This window comes from Phodopus roborovskii, unplaced genomic scaffold, assembly GCF_943737965.1.
Source record: "Phodopus roborovskii unplaced genomic scaffold, PHOROB, whole genome shotgun sequence".
Classification (NCBI taxonomy): Eukaryota; Metazoa; Chordata; class Mammalia; order Rodentia; family Cricetidae; genus Phodopus; species Phodopus roborovskii.
Window position 1 is genome coordinate 30804 of NW_026125622.1, and position 22568 is coordinate 53371.

The 22568-nt window shown below is 37.5% G+C and overlaps 1 protein-coding gene and 1 non-coding gene across 2 annotated transcripts in view; one reads left to right on the top strand and one right to left on the bottom strand.

The window, feature by feature from the left end:
- Nucleotides 1-293: 293 nt before the first annotated feature.
- LOC127217085 (melanoma inhibitory activity protein 2-like) overlaps nt 294-22568 on the bottom strand; it is a 30617-nt gene continuing 8342 nt past the window's right edge. Inside the window, exons 6-14 of the mRNA XM_051177919.1 lie at nt 21886-21996; nt 20593-20664; nt 19172-19276; nt 14953-15075; nt 6219-6329; nt 5541-5619; nt 5354-5400; nt 4507-4597; nt 294-436 (exon numbers count right to left, since the gene is read on the bottom strand). Coding sequence (XP_051033876.1) covers nt 294-436; nt 4507-4597; nt 5354-5400; nt 5541-5619; nt 6219-6329; nt 14953-15075; nt 19172-19276; nt 20593-20664; nt 21886-21996 — 882 coding nt within the window. The remainder of the gene's footprint in view (nt 437-4506; nt 4598-5353; nt 5401-5540; nt 5620-6218; nt 6330-14952; nt 15076-19171; nt 19277-20592; nt 20665-21885; nt 21997-22568) is intronic.
- LOC127217088 (small nucleolar RNA SNORA61) lies at nt 3131-3260 on the top strand. The gene has a single exon (XR_007834073.1). It is a non-coding gene; the product is annotated as a small nucleolar RNA SNORA61 (small nucleolar RNA).

Genomic DNA, 22568 nt, shown 5'->3' on the forward strand with positions numbered 1-22568 from the left:
GGTGATGTAGGGCACTCCTTTAAAACTAGCAGTCAGGAAGCAAAGGCAGGTGGATCTCTCTTAGTTCAAGGCCAGCCTGGTCTACAGAGTGAGTTCCAGGATAGGCTGCAAAGCTACACAGACAAATCCTGTCTTGAAAACACAAACAAACACCAAATTAAAAAAAAAAAAGAAACAACATGAATGATTCTATGTAATTGATAACATCCAATAATCAATGTGTAAAGCCTCTAATACATAACATGCATTTAAAGACATTTCACTTGCCATTCACTGGAGTTACCAAACACCTCTCACCTGTGAAGCATCCTTTCATTGTCTTGGTACAGCTCCCTCATCACTGTGATTTTCCTTTGAAGCTTCTGTTTCTCGATTTCAAGTTGTGTATTACCTGACTGCAAAGACACTTGTTCAGACTTGAGACTTCGCATATGCTCTAGACAAAGGTACAAAATCATAAAGAAACTAAAGGAATTAAAGAAATTCTTCAGTTCTTAATAAAGAAATTAAAGGAATTTCATACAATTAAAAACATATTAAAAATATTAACGATACACAAAGTTGGTCAGATCACTGTGACTTCAAAACCCACCTACTTTATAAAGATACACAGAGAAGCCTATCTTGAAAACAAAAATCCTTAATCACATGCCTAGGGTTTTTTTTTAAATGTATATGGAATCACTCAGACAATATACAATTAAAAATATGTCTTAAAATTTAGTGGCTAGAGATGGTAAGGGGAGTGTTTGTTTTTCCAAAGGTCCTGAGTTCAGATCTCAGAAACTACATGGTGGCTCACACAATCTGTAATGGGGTCTGGTGCCCTCATCTGGCTTGCAGGTGTGCATCCAGTCAGAAAATTGTATACATAATAAATAAATAAATCTTAAAGAAAAAAAGATAATTGACAAGATTGGACATGCCCAGGGACATACAGCTATAGACAATTACTATACACAACAGTTCAGTTACTAATACCATAATAAATCAGTCTTTTTTTCAGTCTAAATTGTTCATGTGCTGTCATTCAAACTAGCTGATAATAAGTGTTCATTTCCAGTTTCCTGAGAGACCAAGACTCAAACAAAATGAAGACTGGAAAGAATAATGACTTTTACATTATTTCAACTGCTATACTACTGAATCACCCACAAAATTGGGGAGATAGCTCAGTCAGTAAGGTACTGGCTAAACAAACATGAGGACCAAAGTTTGGGTCATGAGCACCCATATAAGACCTGTCTGAGTGCTGAAAAGGGAAAAAACAAGATCCCTAGGGCTTACTGAGCAGCACAATCCAGGTTTAATGACAGCTTTCTCAATGAATAAGGGGGAAAGCAATTGAAGGAAAGCCTGAATATCTACCTTTGTCCTCTATATACATATGAATACAGACACACACAAAATGGATTAACAATTATAAGTGATTGTGAATTCTGTATGAACTAGCATACCATTATTTTTACATATCTCATTTTTTCTTTCATTATGATTAATACAACTCTACACAGCTCTAATATTAAAATGAGAACCTCAACTCTGACCTGCTCTAAGGTATCATTCCCAAAACATATGTGAACCAATCGAATACAAGAAAAAAAATGCACTATACTTCAAAAGGGCCGTTTCAAAATCATAACAAGGAAAAGTTTAGTAACTATGTGCAATGGGATGTTATTATTCTAAAATGCAAGCTAAATAAACATATGGACCAAAAGAAAAGTTTGTGTCGATACAGTAATAGCAAAGGGAACGTGTACAGGAAATCATGAATAGTTGACTTCTGCAAAAATTGTAAAGCTATATCAGAAAAAAAAATGCCCATCCATGCTGTCTGCCAGATCTAACAAGTCACTTATCAAGAAATCAATGGTCAATACAAGCTGTAATATAATTGAATCATACTAATGCAAAGAAGCCTTAAAAAACAACACAAATTATTTTACCATTATACACTCAAGCTCTTTTTTCTAGTGTCTTACTTTATCTCATTTTAAAACTTTTAAAACTAAGTGTTTGGGAGACGTGGAGGGCAGGGGCTCAGAAGGAAGGGGACTGGGAAAAAGTATAGCTCAATTCAAAAAACGTGTGTGTGTGTGTGTGTGTGTGTGTGTGTGTGTGTGTGTGTGTGTGTGTGTTCACCTCAGCCTGCATGCCCAGGTGGGCAAAGGTCAGAGGACAACTAGCAGGGGTCTGTTCTCTCCTTCCACTGGAGACTGAATTCAGACCATCAGGCTCAGAAGAAGGGGCTTTTATGCACTGAACCCAGACACTATAATAGGGCACTGTACAGGCCAGGTGCAGTAATTTTAAGCCTATATAAAGCAGACATGTGAGAAGCTGAGGTAGAAATGTGAGGACTTCAAGAAGCCTGGGGTTACATAGAAACATGCATTTAAAGGAAGGACACTATAAATTACCAAAAAGGCCAGAATCTATGGGAGATGAGAGATGGTTAGAGAAAAATGCTCCCATATGTTAAAAATTAATTATTGAAAAATTTTATGACGCATTAAGGAAAGAATGTTGGGGCTGGAGACATGGCTCAGCAGTTAAGAGCAATGAATGCTCTTCCAGAGAACCTTGGCTCAATTCCGATCACCCACAGGGCAGCTCAAAACTGTCTGTAACTCCAGTTCCAGAGGATCTGACACTCTCACACCGACATATATGTGAGCAAACTCCCAATAAAGTAAATAAATAAAAAACATTAAATAATTTTTTAAAACACCATGGAAAAAGAAAAGGTGGATTTGGAGGAACGCTCTACACACACAAGAGTTTCCCATATTATTTGGTGGGGGGGGATTAAGACTGGCCAAGAGAAGGAGTAAACAATGGAATAACTGGTGAACTAATTGCTTGCTACACTGGTACTTCCTACTAAGATACATGTACGTTAATGTATGCCTCGATAAAGCTGCCTTGAAAACAGAGTGCCTATTCCTCTCTGTATCTTCCACACTGTTACTACTATTCTCAGATAGCAGCATTTTTTTAATTAGACTAATGTTTTTTCAGGTCTAATAACAATACAATTAGTATAATCAGTGAGTAGGGCAATTTAATCCAATGGTTCAATCTTTTTTAAGCATTTTGCTCATTAAAAGTCTTAAAGGCCTTTGAGACCCTTTTGGTCTTTTTTCTCATCAGATCTCAACCCTGGTCTTGAAGGTTATAAAGAAGATAAAGTACACTGAAGCTGGCCTCACAACGATGAAGTCTGGTATAGAGCATAGGTCCAGATTCAAATGGTTCTGGCTATCGTTTGGAAGACAGAATAAGTTAAGAATGAAAAGGAAGAAATGTGAAGTTCTGGGCAGCCGTGGCAATGGTTGACTACATATTGACGTTTCTTGTATTCATTGAGAGGATTATTTTGTTGATGTTGATTTCTGGTAGGTTTATATTCAGCTGTGTAATCAGTGAAGGGGCTTTGCCTGTGATCATAGGTGTAGAGTTAGAAACAGGCAGGAAAAGCATCAGGCAGGTAAAAATGAAGCTCTACAAGCAGAAGTTTTTGTCTTATGTTGCATCATTTAAGCAAGTGTAACAGGATCAATAAAGCCTGTTTTGAAAAGAAAATATAGATGAGGATAAATAAAAAAAAAAAAAAAAGATGCCTGTGGTTCCATTCTGAGTTAACCAGCACAGACATTTGAATATGTCCATCCATTCTTTTCAGATATAAAAATATGAATTTATTTCATTAACACAGTGAGATGTGATATACCTTTTACAGCACAAACACAACTGGCAAAAACTATTTTTCAATGTGAACAAAATCAGCAAACTTTTTTAATGCTTTCCATAAAAAAATATATTTTTACAGGTGTAAAGCCACTCTTGTGTATGCTAATAAATTATATGAATATATTAAAATAGTAGACATTACAAGCTCAAGTCCTGAAGATCACTTTCTCAATTTTAAAAAATGTAAGGAAAAAATTAAATTTAAAACTTTTTAACATCTAAAACTATATCCAACATTGTACTCCTTGTGGTGGCTTGAGTGAAAATGTCACCCTAGGCTCAGAGGATGTGACACTATTAGGAAGTATTGCTTTGTTGGAGGAAGTTGTCACTGAGGGTGAGCTTTGAGGTTTCAGATGCTCAAGACTGACCCAGGGGCACTCTTCCTGCTGCCTGCAGATCTAGATATAGAACTCCTGGATCTTTCCCCAGCACCATGTCTGCCTGTGTGATCTTCTGCAGTGCAATTACTATGGAATACTACTTTATGGTATACTTATAATTTGCAGGCCCTAGAACTCTGAACTATAAGCCAGATCCAATGAATGTCTTCCTTATAAGAGTTGCCATGGTCAAGGTGTCTCTACATAGCAATAGAAACCCTAACAAAGATGCACCATACTCCACATTCTTACATACTTTTAATAATTTACATAAATATAAGAGATAATGGAATACATTTACCACTGACAGTAAAACTCAGAAGTAATTCATTCTCTTTAAGGAGACGTGCTCGTCAAGAACCCTTACCTGTAAGATCATCATTTGTTGCATCTATTTCAGATAACTGAGTATAAATTTGGTTTCTGTCTCCTTCTAGGGTTTTTAACGAAGCACTTAACTTCAAAGAAGGAAAAGAATAAGAAAAGCAATTATCAATTACACAAAAGAAACACACATCCCCAATATACCCCATACTACTGTTCTGCAGTTATTTTCCCCGTGATGATGTTATCATGGACAACATAAAGACATCAGTGCAGCTGCCAAAGCAGCCTTCACCCTATACAATCAGGACTTTTTACACAGATTAACTAAGAACTGACAGAGGGAATAAACCAGAAGAAAACACAGCTATTATTTATTTCTCAAAAGAGTATATAGAACCATTGGAACCAGAAGAAAAGAATGCACATGGGGAATGGTTAAATAAAACAATAATATTCTGAAGATATCTTTAATGGAAGAAATGAGTGTACAATTTGAACATTTCTAAATACTATAATTATAAAAATTTCTAAAGTTGATATAAAAAAAGAAATTGATAAGGAAATCCTAGGGGCTGGAGAGATAGTACAGTGGCTGCTCTTCCAGTGGACCTGAATTTAAGTCTCTACACGCACATGGCAGCTCACGACTGTCTGTAGCTCCAGTTCCAGGGAATCTCAAACCCTCATAAAAACAAGCATGCTGGCAAACCACCAATGCACAGAAAATTAATACATCAAAAGAAAAAGAAAATTCTCATCATTTATCATATAACCTTATACAAAAAAAATTAAAGCAATCTTTAAATTAGTTACTAAGGACACACAGATTTCATGTCTGCTGTAGGTCCTGCTCCTTCTCATCTAGATTTTTACATACTAATACAAACCTCAGTAGCATATATTAGCTTCCTCAAAGCTCCCTTAGGCTGATTACCTACAGTGAAAAATAAAACCATACTTAGTGAACACATCCAAATGAATACATTAGTTCTTTATCTAGTCTTGCAACCCCTCTTCTGGCCAAAATTAAATAATTTGAGGCTGAGCTTACTTGCTCTTGACTCTAATTCCAACATTTCACAGCTAAGACAAGGGGATTCCCATGAGGATAAGGCCAGCCTGGACTCCAAGGTGAATTCCAGGCCAGCTTGACCTACAGCAAGATGTTGTCTCAGTAAAAAGAGTAATTAAAATAAAATAATAATTTATATAAGGTAGAGTGATCTACACTCAGGAAGATAGACAGTGTACTACAGAGACCCAACAAGAACTGAATATTTACCTAAACAGTGTCCATGGACTTAACTACGCTTAGATTCTTATGGCATTACAGCATCCAGGTTAATTAGTCAACCGTGGCTTCAACACTAAAATTATTAATGAACCATGGCTCCAGTTAAGTACTATTAAACATAAATAGAATTTATGTTTCTTCTATTACAAAATAAAAATGAAAAATACAAATATTTTATATTACTATACCTTACTATAGTTCCCCTTTTGTTATGGAACTTAAGAGCTGTGTTGTTATAATGAAGAAATATAGGCTATAGAGAAGAACAAAAGAGAAGAAGTCTACAACTCTGAAGAGGTAAAGAAATATTTACACAAAAGACTAGCTAAATAAGGTGGAAAGGGAGCGTGGTATTTCATGAAGATAGACAAAATGTGCCAAGTCTAAGTATATGAGGAGCTCGATACACATGTGGAATGAAGAGGAAACAAGGAGCCAGTCGCCACAAGTCAGTGCACGTTATTCTCTAAGTCATTGTTCACTTCTACATCCAGATTACCATCATCAGTTACATCTTCCCCAAGCACAGAATTCCAGTCTTTCATCCTTAGCAGGCTCTCCATCAGAGACTGGATATTGAGTAAAAAGAGAAAACAAAAAGAGAAGGTAATGACTCATGATAATAGCTTTACAATTTAGAACTTAACTCATCTGAAATTCAATCCTGAGCCAATGAGATGGCTCGGCAGGTAAAAGCATCTGCCACTTAGACTGATAATCTGAGTTTAATCCCCAGAACCCACATGGTAGGAAAATTGCCTCCCAAAATTTGTCTTCTGAACTCCATACCCACATCATGGAATGCACATACCTGACACATACATACACAAGTAAATTTTTAAATATTATAATTTTTTAAATCAATCCCCATAAATAAATCCTTTTGTACCCTAAGTATCTCTCTGCAATTGAGATATGTAAACAGTTGGTTTTATCTTCTAACTCCACATTTAGGGACTATTAATCCTGAAAAACTAACTTGCTGAACATGGTACATCTTTTACCCCACCACTCAGAAGGAATAGGCAGGCAGATCTATGTGAGATGGGAGCCAGCCTGATATAATAAAGTGAGTTCTGGTAAGAAAACACTACCTCTTGAAACACTGTATGCAAAAATAAATATTATGGATATTATGGAAAGGAGGGATGGAGGAAGGGGAGGTAGTGAGGGAAGGAAGGAATGAAGGATGAAGAGAAAAAGGAAAAGAAAGAAGAGAAAACAAAATCAAATACAGTGTTTTATAATGGTTCATTCTTGTTAACTACAAAGCAATAAAATATTTTCTTTTGTGCGTATCATACACACATGAGTATGCAGGTGCACATACAGCTGCAAGAGCATGAGGCAAGAAGATGCAAGTGTCTTCTTCCATCATACTCTACCTTACTGCCTGGAGACAGGACCTCTCATGGAATAAGAACTCCACTATCTCAAAAGCATGGCTGCTCAACAGGGTCTAATCTCCACTGTCTCTGTCCCCTGTGCGGGACTCTCAGGCATGTGCAGCCATGATCTTCTTATGTGGGTGCTTAGAATTCAAACTCAAGACCTTATGTTTGCAGACCAAGTGCACTAACCCACTAAACCATCTCCCCACTCCCTAAAATACTTTCTTTTGACATTCTTTATATTTTTTACTAATTTACAGTTGGACTTGAGAGATAGCTGAGCAGTTTGGGACTTGTTACTCTACTAAAGCATCTAAGCTCTTTTCCCAGCACCCACATCAGATGGGTAACTTGTAACTCCAGCTCCAGGATATTCAGTGGTCTCTTCTGGCCTCTGTGGGAAGCATGCAGTGGCCAATAACATATGGAGTGGGATATGTTGTGTGGTGTTTCATCTATCTCCGAGACATACAAAAGCTATAAAAAAGATTCATACAAATCTATGAAAACATCATAGACATCTTGGGCACTGCACTCAGATGCACATTCCTATACATGGGCACATACAAATACACACCAACTAAAAAATTAACATCTCTGGCTGGAGAGATGGCTCAGCTGTTAAGAGCAGATATTATCTTGACAAAGGCCCAAATTCAATCTCACTACCCATATCTAGCATTTCTCAACTCCCTGTAACCTCAGCTGCAGGGACTACAACCTTTCTGGTTTCTGAGGGCCAAAAAACTCACATGATTATACCCACAAAAAACTAAAATACAGATTCTTGATTTATACAAGGAAGTAACTAGCTGGAGAGTCCAACTGAGACAAACAAAGACACGTTGTAAAATATTTTGAAGGAGTACTGGAAGACCATCAACTGATTTTTCTGCTGCTGTTGATATTTCTTTTTTTTTTTTTTTTTTTTTTTTTTTTTTTGTGAAATCCGCCTATATCTGAGAGTCCACTTTGAGTTCCTGCCGCCAGCAAGATCCTTGACCCCTAAAGCAGGGCCTCTACTAAAGAAAGAGGCCTCAGCTGGAGAGTCCCAGTTTCCAGTGAGATCAGACTATCATGCAGAAACTTGCCAAGTTTCAGCTCAGCCTCTGTCCTCCTCCCCCAGCCATTGACTAGAGCCATTGGCTAGTGGCATCTTCTACATTATCCTCAGCCCTGACCCCATCCCTGGGTCCCTGTCTGTGGAGAGACCTCCTATAGAGCTTGGACTACCCAGAGATATAGATATTGACTCACTGACCACAAAATCCCACTGGGGAAGTATCATAGAGAGAGGGGGAGACCCCATCAACACCTACTGGAAGAAGCTATGAGAAGACGGCAATACAAGAAAACACCTAACAACAGAAAGACAAGCATGAAACCACCAGAATCTAAGGAATCTACACCAACTAGAATGGAACACAACAACAAAGCAGAGGAAGCAGAAGGGAACGACTTAAAAATTTCTGTCATAAAAATGATAGAGGCCCTCAAAGAAGATGTGAGAAAAATCCCTTAAGGAAATGGAGGAAAAAAACAAACAAAAAGTGGAAGAAATGAACAAATTCCTTAAGGAAAGCAAAGAAAGTACTGAAAGCCACCAAAAAAAATAAATAAATAAATAAATAAAAAATTAAGCAGGTAAATGAAATGGTTCAAGACCAAAAACTAAAATAGAGAAAATAAAGGCAACACAAACTGAAGGAATGCTGGAAATAGAAAAACTGGGCAAAAAATCGGGAACTACAGGCACAAGCATAACCAATAGAATTCAAGAGATCGAAGAGAGAATCTCAGGTACAGAAGATAAACTAGAAGAAATAGATTCATCGACCAAAGAAAATCATAAATCCAACAAATCCTTAACAAAAAACATACAGGGAATGTTGGACACCGTGAAAAGGCCAAACCTAAGAATAATAGGCATAGAGTAAGGTGAGGAAGCCCAGCTCAAGTTGGTGAAAGCATATTCAACAAAATCATCGAGGAAAACTTTGCAAATCTGAAGAAGGACATGCCCATGAAAGTACAAGAAGCATACCGAACCCCAAATAGGCTGGACCAAAAAAAAAAAAAAGACCCCTCCACATATAATAATCAAAACACCTAGCATAAAGAATAAAGAAAATTAAGCGCAGTGAAGGAAAAAGGACAGGTAACATATAAAGGCAGACCTATCAAAATTACACCTGACTTCTCCATGGAAACCCTCAAGGCCAGAAGATCCTAGAAAGATGTTCTTAAATATAAAGAGAACATGAATGCCAGTCTTGGCTACTATATCCAGCAAAACTCTCAATCACTATAGATGGAGAAAACAAGATATTTAATGACAAAACCAGATTTTCCCAAAACTTATCTACAAATCCAGCCGTACAGAAATTATTGGAAGGTAAACTCCAACCCAAAGAAGGTAACTACGCCCACAAAAATGTAGACAACAGATAATCCAACTACACCAGAAACCAAGGGTAAAGAAGAACTAATATATTCAAAATACCACTGCCAACAACAAACCTAAATCGAGCAAGCATCAACAATCAATGGTCCTTACTCACGCTCAATATTAATGTCCTTAACGCACCAATAAAAAGACACAGGCTAACAGAATTGATACGAAGACAGAATCCATCCTTCTGCTGCATACAAGAAACACATCTTAGCTCCAAAGATAGACATTACCTCAGGGTAAAGGGTTGGGAAAAGATATTCCAATCAAATGGAACCAAGAAGCAAGCAAGCATAGCTATCCTAATATCTAACAAGTTAGACTTCAAACCAAAATTAATCAAACAAGATGAAGATGGTCATTTCGTTTTCATCGTAGGGGAAATCCATCAACACAAAGTCTCAGTTCTGAACATCTATGCCCATAATACAAAGGCACCAACATTTGAAAAAGAAACGCTACTAAAACTCCAAGTTCATATAACACCTCACACACTTTTAGTGGGAGACTTCAATATACCACTCTCAACACTAGACAGGACCACCAATCAGAAACTCAACACAGAAACAAAAGAACTAACAGAAGTTATGTCTCAACTGGGATTAACAGACATCTATAGAACATTCCATCCAAAGAAAAAAGAATATACTTTCTTCTCTGCTCCACATAGAACCTTCTCTAAAATCAACCACATACTAGGTGACATAACAAACCTCAACAGATACAAGAGAATAGGAATAGTCCCCTGTATCTTATCAGACCACCATGCTTTAAAATTGGAATTCAACAACAACACAAATAGCAGAAAACCTGCAAACTCAAGGAAACTGAACAATGTGCAATTGTACCACTCCTAGGTCAAAGAGGAAATAAACAAAAAAATTAAGGACTTTCTGATATTCAACGAGAATGAGGACACAATATGCCCGAACTTATGGGACACCTTGAAAGCATTGCTACGAGGGATGTTCATTGCACTAAGTGCCCATATGAAGAAAACAGAGGATAGTCACATAAGAGAATTAACAGCGCAACTGTAAGCCTTAGAACAGAGAGAAGTGAACTCACCCGTAGAAGTAGATGCCAGGAAATAATCAACTTGATGGCTGAAATCAACAAAATAGAAACCAGGAAAACAATACAAAAAAATCAATGCAACGAAGAATTGGTTTTCTGAGAAAATCAACAAGATAGACAAACCTTTATCCAAATTAACGAAAAAGCAGAGAGAGAATATGCAAATTAACAAAATCAGAAACGAAAAGGGGAATATAACAACAGAGGAAATGCAGACAATTTTCAGGTCATACTTTGAAAATCTGCATTCCACAAAAATTGAAATTCAAAGGAAATGGACAAATTTCTGGATAATTATAACTTACCAAATTAAATTAAGAACAGAAAAACAACTTAAATAGACCTAAAACCTGCAAAGAAATAGAAGCAGTCATCGAAAGCCTTCCAACCAAAAAAGTCCAGAGCCAGATGGATTCAGTGCAGAATTCTACCAAACACTAAAGGAAGAACTAATACCACTACTCCTCAAACTATTCCACAAAATAGAAACAGAAGGTTCATTGCCAAACTCTGTTTATGAGGCCACAATAACCTTGGTACCCAAGCCTCACAAAGACACAACTAAGAAAGAAAACTATAGACCAATATCCCTGATGAATATCGATGCAAAAATACTCAATAAAATACTGGCAAACTGAATTCAAGAATACATCAGAGAAATCATACTCCATGACCAAGTAGGCTTCACCCCTGGAATGCAGGATGGTTTATCACACAAAAATCTATCAAGGTGATCCACCATATAAACAAACAGAAAAAGAAAAACCATATGATTATCTCCCTAGATGCTGAAAACTCTTTCTACAAAATTCAACACCCTTTCATGATAAAGGTCTTGGAGAGGTCAGGGATAATAGGAACATACCTAAACATAATAAGAACCATATACAGCAAACCAACTGCCAACATCAAACTGAATGGAGAGAAACTTAAGCCAATTCCTATAAAATCAAGAACAAGACAAAGCTGCCCTCTCTCTCCATATCTCTTCAATATCGTACTAGATGATCTAGCTAATGCTATAAGACAACAAAAGCAGATCAACGTGATCCAATTTGAAAAGGAAGAACTCAAACTGTCTCGATTTGCAGATGATATGATAGTTTATATAAGCAACCCAATACACTCTACCAGGGAACTCCTACAGCTGATAAACACCTTCAGAAAATTAGCAGTATACAAGATAAACTCAAAAAAATAACAATAGCCCTACTTTTTTCAGACGACAAAGAGACAGAGAAAGAAATTGAGAAGCATCACCCTTTACAATAGCCTCAAGCAACATAAAGAATCTTGGTGTAATGCTTACCAAACAAATAAAAGACCTATATAACAAGAACATTGTGGCTCTAAAGAAAGAAATTAAGAAAGACACCAGAAAATTGAAAGATCTCCCATGCTCTTGAACAGGTAGGATAAACATAGTAAAAATGGCAATCTTACCAAAAGCAATCTACAGATTCAATGCAATCCCCATTAATATCCCCCCACAATTCTTCACTGACCTTGAAATGATAATAATCAACTTTATATAGAAAAACAAAAGACCCAGGATAGCCTAAACAACCATATACAATATAAGAACTTCAGGAGGCATCACCATTCCTGATTTTTAAATCTACTACAGAGCTATAGTTCTGACAACAGCCTGGTATTGGCATAAAAATAGACAGGCAGATCAATGGAATGGAATTGAAAATCCTGATATTAACCCACACACCTAATGAACACCTGATTTTCAACAAAACAGCTAAAATTATACAATGGGGTGCAGACAGCATTTTCAACAAATGGTGCTGGCACAATTGGATGAGGGTGTGTAGAAGACTGCAGATAGACCCATGTCTGTCACAAAACTCAAGCCCAAATCGATCAAACACCTCAATCCAGCCACACTGAACCTCTTAGAAGAGAAAGTAGGAGGTACCCTTGAAAATAACTCCATTGGCACAGACCCTGAGAAAAACAATTAATAAGGGACCTCTTCAAACTTAAAAGCTTATGTAAGGCAAAGGACACAGTGGACAAGACCAAATGGCAGCCCACAGACTGGGAAAAGATTTTTCACCAATCCTGTATCCGACAAAGGGCAAATTTTAGAACTCATGAAACTAGTCAACATAACACCAAATAACCCTATTAAAAAATGGGTTACAGAATGAAGAAAGAATTCTCAACACAGGAAATCAAAAAGGCTGAAAGACACTTAAGAAAATGCTCCACATCCTTAGCTATCAGGGAAATGCAAATCAAAACATCTTTGACATACCATCTTACTCCTGCCACAATGGATAAATTAGAAACACCAATGATGACTCATGTTGGAGAGGATGTGGAGAAATGGGAACACTCCTCCACTGCTGGTGGGAACGCAAACTCATACAGCCATTTTGGAGATCAGTATGGCGGTTCCTCAGGAAAATGGGAATTAGTTTACAACAGGACCCGGCAATCCCCCTCTTGGGCATATACCCATATGATCCACATCCACACAAAAAAGACATCTGTTCAACTATGTTCACGGCAGCACTATTTGTAATAGCAAAAACCTGGAAGCAGCCTAGATGCCCCTCAATTGAAGAATGGTTAATGAAGATGTGGCACATCTACACAATGGAATACTACTCTGCAGAAAAAAATAATGGTATCTTGAAATTCGCAGGCAAGTGGATGGCACTTGAAGAAACCATCCTGAATGAGGTAACCCAGTCACAAAAAGAGGAACACAGTATGTACTCACCCATATGTGGATTTTAGACCTAGATCAAAGGATCACCAGCCTATAATTCACACCACCAGAGGAACTAGGATAGAAGGTGTATTCTAAGAGATTCATATAAAGTCCCTCACAGAACTGGGAAGGGACAAATCCCCCAGAGCTCAGTTGAAGTGGGGGGGGCAGCAAATGGAGAGAGAAGTAGGAGAAAACAAGAGGGAGTAAAGGAAAACATGCGCGACCAGGAAGATTGAGCCCGGTTGAAGAGAGAGAGAGAGAGAGAGAGAGAGAGAGAGAGAGAGAGAGAGAGAGAGAGAGAGAGAGAGAGCATAAAAGATGGAGCCAATAATGGTTTGAAGTTAAATTGAACACAAAGAAAGGTCTAGAGAGCTACAAGACTGCTGCCAACTAACAATCTGAGCTTCTGTGGAAAGGCTATCATAAATGCCCTTCCCGAAGAGTGAGATCAACAACAAACTTATCCATGTAGTACTAAACTTGTGCCTGATGGAAACAGGAGCAAACACCCATACATAAACACTGAGTCGAAGTAGAACCCGGATGCAGATGGAGAGGACAAGACCAGGCTGCAGAAACACATAGAGACAGCTTACCTGAACAAGAAGGAGCTAATGGGCCAGCAGACTGATAGCTGGGAAGCCAGCATGGGACTGACTCAGGCCCTCCTGAATATGCCTCTCAGCCAGAAGGACTGAGCAGTCTAAGGGACCTCAGACAGTGGAGCCAGGATGTATCCCTGTTGCACAAAAGGACCTTGTGAACACATCCCCCATGGAGGGATAACTGCCTTAACCTAGAGACAGGAGAGAATCCCTAGTCCCTACTTCACATGACGTGTCAGATCTACATGACCCCAACTGGATGGCATTCCCCTACATATGGAATTGGGGTGGGGGGATAGGAGGGGAGGGTGGATAGAGTGCATGTGAGAGGGCAGAGAGGGAGAGGGAACTGGGATGGACATGTAAAATAATAAATTAAATTAAAAAAATGCTTTGACTCCAAAATTTAAGCTCAAGGACAAGTTACTGGGGAAAAGGATTTCTATTTTTGTTTCCACAGAAAATGAAAAGATGTGGATTCCTTCCAGACTAATGTGGTTTGATAAAGCCAGACTGCCTGAAACAGAGTACCAGGTGATCCTACATTCAAAACAGCTGGACAAAGCATCCTTACAGACTACAGCCAGGATTTCTGCATCTTCTTGGAATTACCTTGTCAGAGCCCCTTACCAGCAGGAAGTAGTTTGGAAAGAATGATGCCCAAATTCCCAAATATTGTCTAATGTTTGTTTTCATTTAAATGGAATTGGTTATATAAAATAACAAAAAGGTAAAAATCATTATTTTATTTCTTTATTCATGAACACTAGGCTAAAATACTGGCGAACAAAGACATGGAGTGTTAACATATATATTACAAATCTATGTATGTTCTAGAAGCATTTGAAATGTAACAAAAAGACACAATAGCAAATAAAAGCTGTTAAAATTATTTGAACTAAATAATTTGAACTAAACCCAACAAGCCATTACCTTGATCTGATTTTCCTTAACCTTTAGGAGTTGCTCTGCCTGTACGTTGGATACTTCGATTGCTATTTTCTGTTTATTGAGTTGATTCATTTGTTCTTTCATGACTTTAGCTTCTTCTAAATACTGACAGGAAAACAATAACAACGATGTGAAAGATAGCACAATGTTTAGAAGAATTTTTTCAATATCATTAAAAGATACTAAATGTGTTATTAAATGATATTAAAAAAAGATAGGGTTGCTACGTAAATAGGGACTCAGATGTGGTTCCTTTTTATAAAGAACTTTCAAAGCAGAAGACTATAAAATAAGAAATATTCTTCAATTGATTTACAAGGAAAATTTTAATCAAGTACACGATTTTGACACATACTTGTATGAAAAATCTAGTCAATTCTTTCTATCTTTGTACCCTAAATACTCTGCTACATCTCATTACTTTTGTTTGATTGTTTGTTTTGTTTTCCCAATAGAGTTTCTCTGCATTGTTTGGAGCCTGTCCTAGAACCTACTCTGTAGACCAGGCTGGCCTGGAACTCACAGCAGAGATACACCTGCCTCTGCCTCCCAGGTGTATACATGGTAGGACTTTGAAGTGAGGATGACTCAGTTTTTATTATAGTAAGGACAATCAACACAGGAGTCCTCACCACAATGTTTTCTAAAGCCTGAGATGATAGAACAAAGATGTGAAAGGAGAAGGCATCAACCCCAAAAGAAAATGGACAAACAGAAGGAACACGTGAGACCAAACAATCCACAGACAATAAAAGAAACATAGGCCAGTTAGAAAATCCTAAAATAAGATGACTTGACACAATCCAGAGAGGCTCATGATTGAAAGCAGTAGTAGTAGAGGGAGGAATGGAAACCAAAAGGGAAGAATTAGGGAACTGGAGAGACAGTAGAGTAGTTAAAAGCACATACTGCTCTTGCAGAGGACCCACACTCAATTCCCTGCACCTGCACTGAGTAGCTCACAGGTGCCTGTAATTCTAAATGATCTAATGTCCTCCTCTAGTCCCTACAAATGCCTGAACATATACCCACATACCAACACACAGATGTATACACATGCTCCTGATATCTCTCCTATTACCTCCCTGTACCTGTCTTCTCTCAAACATGCATATACACATCACATTTTCTGCCACTCATCTCATTTTTTCTTTTATGCATACATATAGCTGAATGTTTCATCCCTACTGGCAAGCTTCAATAGTGCTGTAAGGTGTTATGCATACAGCAGTCCAAACATATTCATCAATGTCACCTACCTGTGAAGCACACAAGCTGAAATAACAACCCAGCAGCAAGATGTGGCTTATGGTACCACAGTAGCATAAGTGTTATTAAAGTAAGCAACCACTTTCTAATTGGATTTAAGGCCAACCAGCTCAATGAGATGACATGTTGTCCAGTACAGCAATGCACACCTTTCACCTCAGTGCTCAGGAGGCAGATGCAGGGGGAATTCTGTGAGATCAAAGTCATCCTGATCTACATAGGGAGCTCCAGGATAGACAGAATTACTTAGAGAGATTCTTTCTAAAAAAATAAACTGGACCATCCCTGACACTATTAAGGCCTCTAGTCACTACACACAATTACACATATGTATCCACGTGAACAAATGAACACACACACACACACACACACACACACACACACACACACACTCAACTAATCAGGTAGTCGTCAATATCATTATATGGAAGGGCTTTAAAGTTAGTCTCTCCAATCTTGGATTGCTATTTGGTCACAGAAGGCCTTACCCTCCCTGAGAAGCAGAAAGGGGATAGGGTGGGTTTTGGTGGGGGTTATAGGGGTGAATGGGAACATGAGGGAACTGGGATTGACATGTAAAACAACATTTTTTCAAATTTAAATAAAAAGGAAAAAAAACAAAATTTAAATTGTCACAATAAATAGTTCTAGTAACCCACAGTTTCAAGAGTTTCCAGAATGTAAGAATCCAACATATTAATGAAACCCTATGTGACACATCATCACACAATCTCAGAGAGCCAGAGACAACAGAAAGATAATGTTCGAGAAGAAAAAAAAGGGCAGCAAGCAAAGAAGGTCCCATAATCAACACATCATTCAAGTTTCAAAACCAAACATGGAAAGGGAAGACAATGCAGCAATATCAAAATTTTATTTAAAAAAAAAAAATGCAGCACAGCAGAAAGATCTCCTGGTTTGAGACCTGCATGAGATTATAGTGAGTTCCAGAACAGCCAAGACTATTACACAGAGAAACCCTGTCACACTAACAACAACAAAAGCAGAATCAAAACACCAAGAAGTGCAAATAAGTATCGAAATATCAGAAACATGAAAGAGAACAAGGAGTTAGAGCAATTTCTCAGTGGTTAATACCATGCACTGTTCTCCAAGAGGTCCTGAGTTCAGTTCCCAGCACCTATATCGGGCTCATCACAGCCACTTATAACTCCAAGTACAGGAGATTCAACATCCTTCCCTGGCCTTTCAGAGCACCTTAATCATGAACACAAATGCACACAAATATAACATGCACAAAATTAAAAAAATAATAATTAATTTTGAAATAAAATCTTTTTTAAAAATGGAAAATAAGACCTTTACAGCTATGCAATTGCCTTTTAAAATTACCTACTGTACCTTATTATCTGAAAGATAAACAAGTTAATTAATCACAAATGTTCTCTTTTGAAACAGGAAACAGAACATTTAAGATAAGGAAACAAGAATCCTTGGCTGCTGAGTGAACTGTAGTATCAGGACAAAAATGCCCAGTAGATCTATAGAACACATTTTTCTTTTTCTTTCTTTGCTCTTTCTCTTTCCTTCCTTTCTTCCTTCCTTCCTTCCTTCCTTCCTTCCTTCCTCCCTTCTTTCCTTCTTGGAGACATGGTTTCTCTGGCTATCCAGGATCTCATTCTGTAGACCCGGCTGGGCTCAAAGTCACAGAAATCCACCTGCTTCTGTTCACAGTGCTGGGATAAATAGGTATGTGACACCACTGCCACTCATTACACATTCTTATTGGACTAGGAGAATCTAAGATTCCAAGAAAAATGGCCCCCAGAAGAAAATGAAGGAGTCCAAGAGTATCTATGGTTATTTCACGAGACCTGAATTTGGTTCCCCTTACAGACCATGTTGGGGATCTGATGCTTGTGGCCTCCAAAGGTACCTGCACTTGTGTGCACATATCTACAATCAAGTTACACACATGCACATAATTAAAATAAAAAATAGAACAGGAAAAATCTGGCAGTAGGCACACACATAACTTTGAACCCAGCAATTAGGAGACTGAGTACCTCAGTAAGTTCCAGGTCACCCTGAATTTCAATACAAGACACTCTCAAAAAAAATAACAATAATGACAATAATAGAATTGTAAATGAACAAATTAGCCAAGGTAGTTGAGTGATTGGCATTTCCATTGAGATAGATTACAAATATCCATTACAGGAAGCCAAGTAGTAAAATAAAACATCGGGCAACTCAGGATATATAGTCAAGTCAGACAGACTACTATTCAGAGATCCATAATACTGTAAGAAGAAAATGTCACACTAGTAATTTGGGAAGATAGTAAAGGCGTTTCCACAAGAGGAAAAGGACAGTATGTCTGTAACAAAGTAAAGGTAAGGACAAACACCATGTCACACCTGTGCACAGTCAAACTCTCACACCACACCCCCACAAACACCCCCATCTCAATATGCACACTATAGAAAGGAAGGAAAAGAGAGACAGCAAGGGAGGGAAAGGAAGGAAGAAAAGAGACAGAGGGGAAGGGGCCTGGGACCTGGGAAGACAAACAGATTTATGACAACAGCAGCGAGAGCACTTGTGGGTTAGTGTCTAGGAGAGAAGAGGGTGAGGATAAAAGGTAAGATTTCACTTTACATTACCCAAGAACTCCTCCCTCCTCTAGCACCCCAATTGGTAATCTGTTAACTCTTACTGCAGTCTTTATTGTGAGGAATCCTGTTAGCCGATGTCTCCTGTGAGAGTAAAAATTCTGACTGCCTTCTATCAGGGGAGAAGACAGATGGAAGAACACACTTTTAAATCCTTTATGGGAGTCTGCAGGGGAGACTTTCTGTTCTCATAAGCTTACTCATTCACTACACAACTCCACACATGGTTCATATGTGAGTACCCACAACATCAAAGGCTATATTCATATCTAAAAAAATATCTGTAGTCTACAAACCTGACGCACACTTTCCTGACGTTGAGAATTTTCATTCAAGGTATCTGTTATTACTCCTTTAAGTCGTTCTTTATTTATTTCAAATATTCTTAGTGTGGTTTTGGCCTAAGTAAGAGAAATACACCGTTTATAACAATTTCGCAGAAAGCCGCCTGATTATGTCTTTTCTGAAGAACATAAAAAATGTAAGCAAAAGCCAAAACATTCCACTATTTACAGCAGAGGCAGTATCAACACTACTTTGATAGACAAAGTCATTTGCCACATGACTTTGAACAAATTATTGAACCTTCCATGTACAATGCAGACCATTTTGTTAACTACTGAAATAGAAAAGAACAATTATTAGTTACAGAATTATTGGTATATTTAGCGGCTTACTTAAAACACTGCTTTACTGCCTATTTGCCAAACATGGCTTCACTTGCTACCAGGAAGGGAATAACCTGGAGAAATCGCTGAAAGAATGGGTTGTCACCCTTAGCAACCTGCTACTGCCATGTACACTTCAGAAAAATTTGCTTGCTTGCCTGCCCACTTTGTGATTTTAGAAAAGAAACTCTAACTAGAATTGAAGGCTTTCTGGAGGTCTCAGGAGGACAGTCCACTGGTGACCTCTCTCTTCCATGCTCACTAGTGTAGGAGTAGATATTAGAGAAAGACCCCACACTCCTTACACTTTGTCTCCTGACCTAAACTTTATACAGCAGGAAGCAAATCTATTTATTATTGATACATGTTACACAACTTCAAGAGTGCTCAGATACATTCCTAGGTTAAATATATCTAGAGGAAAATGAATTTCAATCAAAGTAACACATTAAAACAAATGCATATTTAAGATTGGCTACATTTCAAATACTAACAATATTTTATTACCTAATGTGATGGCTGTTTGGTTATCAATGATAACTGGAATTAACTAAAACCCAAGGAAGCTGTGAGTACTGTTTCTAAATTAAATAATTTCAAGTGGCAAGACCCACATTTAATCTGGATCTTTTGAGGTGGGAAGATCCACCTATATTCCAGGCTATACCTTCTGGCAGCAGCCTATCTAAAGGACATGGAAGAGGAAGCTTGCTGGTCCTCACCCTCACTGGCATTACAGCCTACTTCTTTGGTATTCCAGTGTATACTGAGTATCAGGTGAGATATCCAGCCTCATGGACTGAGAAAGTGCTGGATTCTTGGACTCTCTGTTGGTAGACTGACATTGCTGGTCTGAGTGGAACACAGCCTGGAAATCGCTTTAATAAATACCTGATATATAGATAGATATCTATTTAGATAGATAGATAGATAGATGACATCTCATAAGTTCTGTTCCTCTAAAAAACTCTGACAAATATACCTAATAATAATATGAAACATAAATGGTCTTCAGAAGTGACAGACTAATTTATTTCAACTTAACTTACTTCAGCTAGCTGTGATTTGACAGACTGTGATTCATCTGCTAGAGACTGGATCATTTTAGAAAGGTCACTCATCTGAAAAGACAGTATCAGTCAGTAAGTATTTAATAAGTCCATTTTGCTCCAAGACAACATGCATTAGTGAGGTACATTGTTAATTTACTGTTAATAAAAGGGAGAGGCCAGATAAGGAGGCCTTGTCAGCTTGCATTCCAAGTGCTCACAAGGATTTTAAAAATTATGTAATCACATGATGTCCTTAAAAAAGCAATACATCATAGAACTTTTCAGGTTTAAGGTGAACCCACTAATTCGTATGTTAAATAATCTCACACACATCAAGATTTTGCTTAATCCAGAATTTAAAGTAAAATAAATGATATATATATATATATATATTATATATGTTATATATTTTTCACTATGAATATTCAAGTTATATTCTTTATGGTTACTTCCAACGTAAACATTGAAATTTTCCATTTAAAATAACAAGCGAGCCAAGTGTGGGGGTGCACACTTGTAACCCCAGCTCTTAAGAGGCACAGGCAGGAAGGTCATGAGTTTTAGGCCAGCCTCACTTATACATACAGGACTATATTCTAATACTATGTCAATGAATATAAACAATAAGAAAACAGGAATATGCACAAGCCACTCATCATAACATCTAAAAAGTAAAAGTTTGATGGGAGGTGTTGGCACATGCCTTTAATCCCAGAAAACAGGAGGCAGAGGGAGGTGGATCTTTGTGAGTTCCAGGCCAGCCTGGTCTGCATAGTGAGTTTCACAACAGCCAGAGCTATTACATGGAGAAATCCTGTCTTGAAAAAACAAAACATAACAACAAATAAATAAAAGAGGTGAAAAGATCAGATCAGATGTGAAAAATTTTGTTCTCATATTATTCTACATCATTTTTTTTTTCTTTTGATTTTTCAAGACAGGGTTTTTCTGTGTCACTTTGGAACCTTCCTGGAACTCATTCAGTAGAGCAGGCTGGCCTCAAACTCACAGAGATCTGCCTGCCTCTGCCTCCAGAGTGCTAAGATTAAAGGCATTTGTCAAGAATGCCCAGCCTGCATTCCATTTTTTATATACATGAGTTTATTTACATTTTTGAAGATAGTATATCCCCTCCCTGTTCAGGGCAGGATAGCTTGGAACTGTTGTTTCTTCCTCCCAAGTGCTGGTATTATAAGTTTGTGCCACTATGGTTGGCTCACATATAATATTTTAATCAATATTTAATTTATAGGTAAGATTCATAATTCTCTTGGAATATATAAGACTCACCAATTTCTCTTCTTCATAATGCTTAGCTCTCTCTTCTTCTAGTTTCTTCTCTATAAGTAATATTTCTTCTTCAAGTTTAGATTTATCTCTTTCTAGATTTTTATAAGTTGCCTAAAATAGAAAGTTAACTTTAACAAGCCAAACATAAGAATTTTTAGTTAGGGTAAAAATCAGATGATTGTAGGGTAAAAATCAGATGAGTATACTCAAATTTATAAACACTTTATACATTTTTTCATTTCTCAAATATTAAAATAACAGCAGGTTTAACAGTTGCCAGCAACTTCTATAAAAAAAAAAAGTGTAAGTATTTTAGGTGCCCACCAGTTAACCACGGCAAACAATGAATATCCCCTGAAGGAATTAAAACAGTTGCATTCCAAAAAAACTTTTATGTAAAAATAAAGAAAAATTAATGAGTTTATTTGGAGTCTAAACTCCCTGCAGATTCTACAAGGGCATTCTAAATCATAAGACACAGACTTGCTACTCAGGACAGAGGATGACAGAACTGACATACTGGACTGAACACATAATCTAAGGGACAAAGTTTTTTTTTCTGTTTTATCATTGGTAGGAGCAGGCTACTTCTATTTACTCTACAGGCTCACAACTCAGTTTTAATAACCGTTCCACTTGCAAAGAGTATTGAGGCACTTCATCACATCATACTCTGTCTGTTA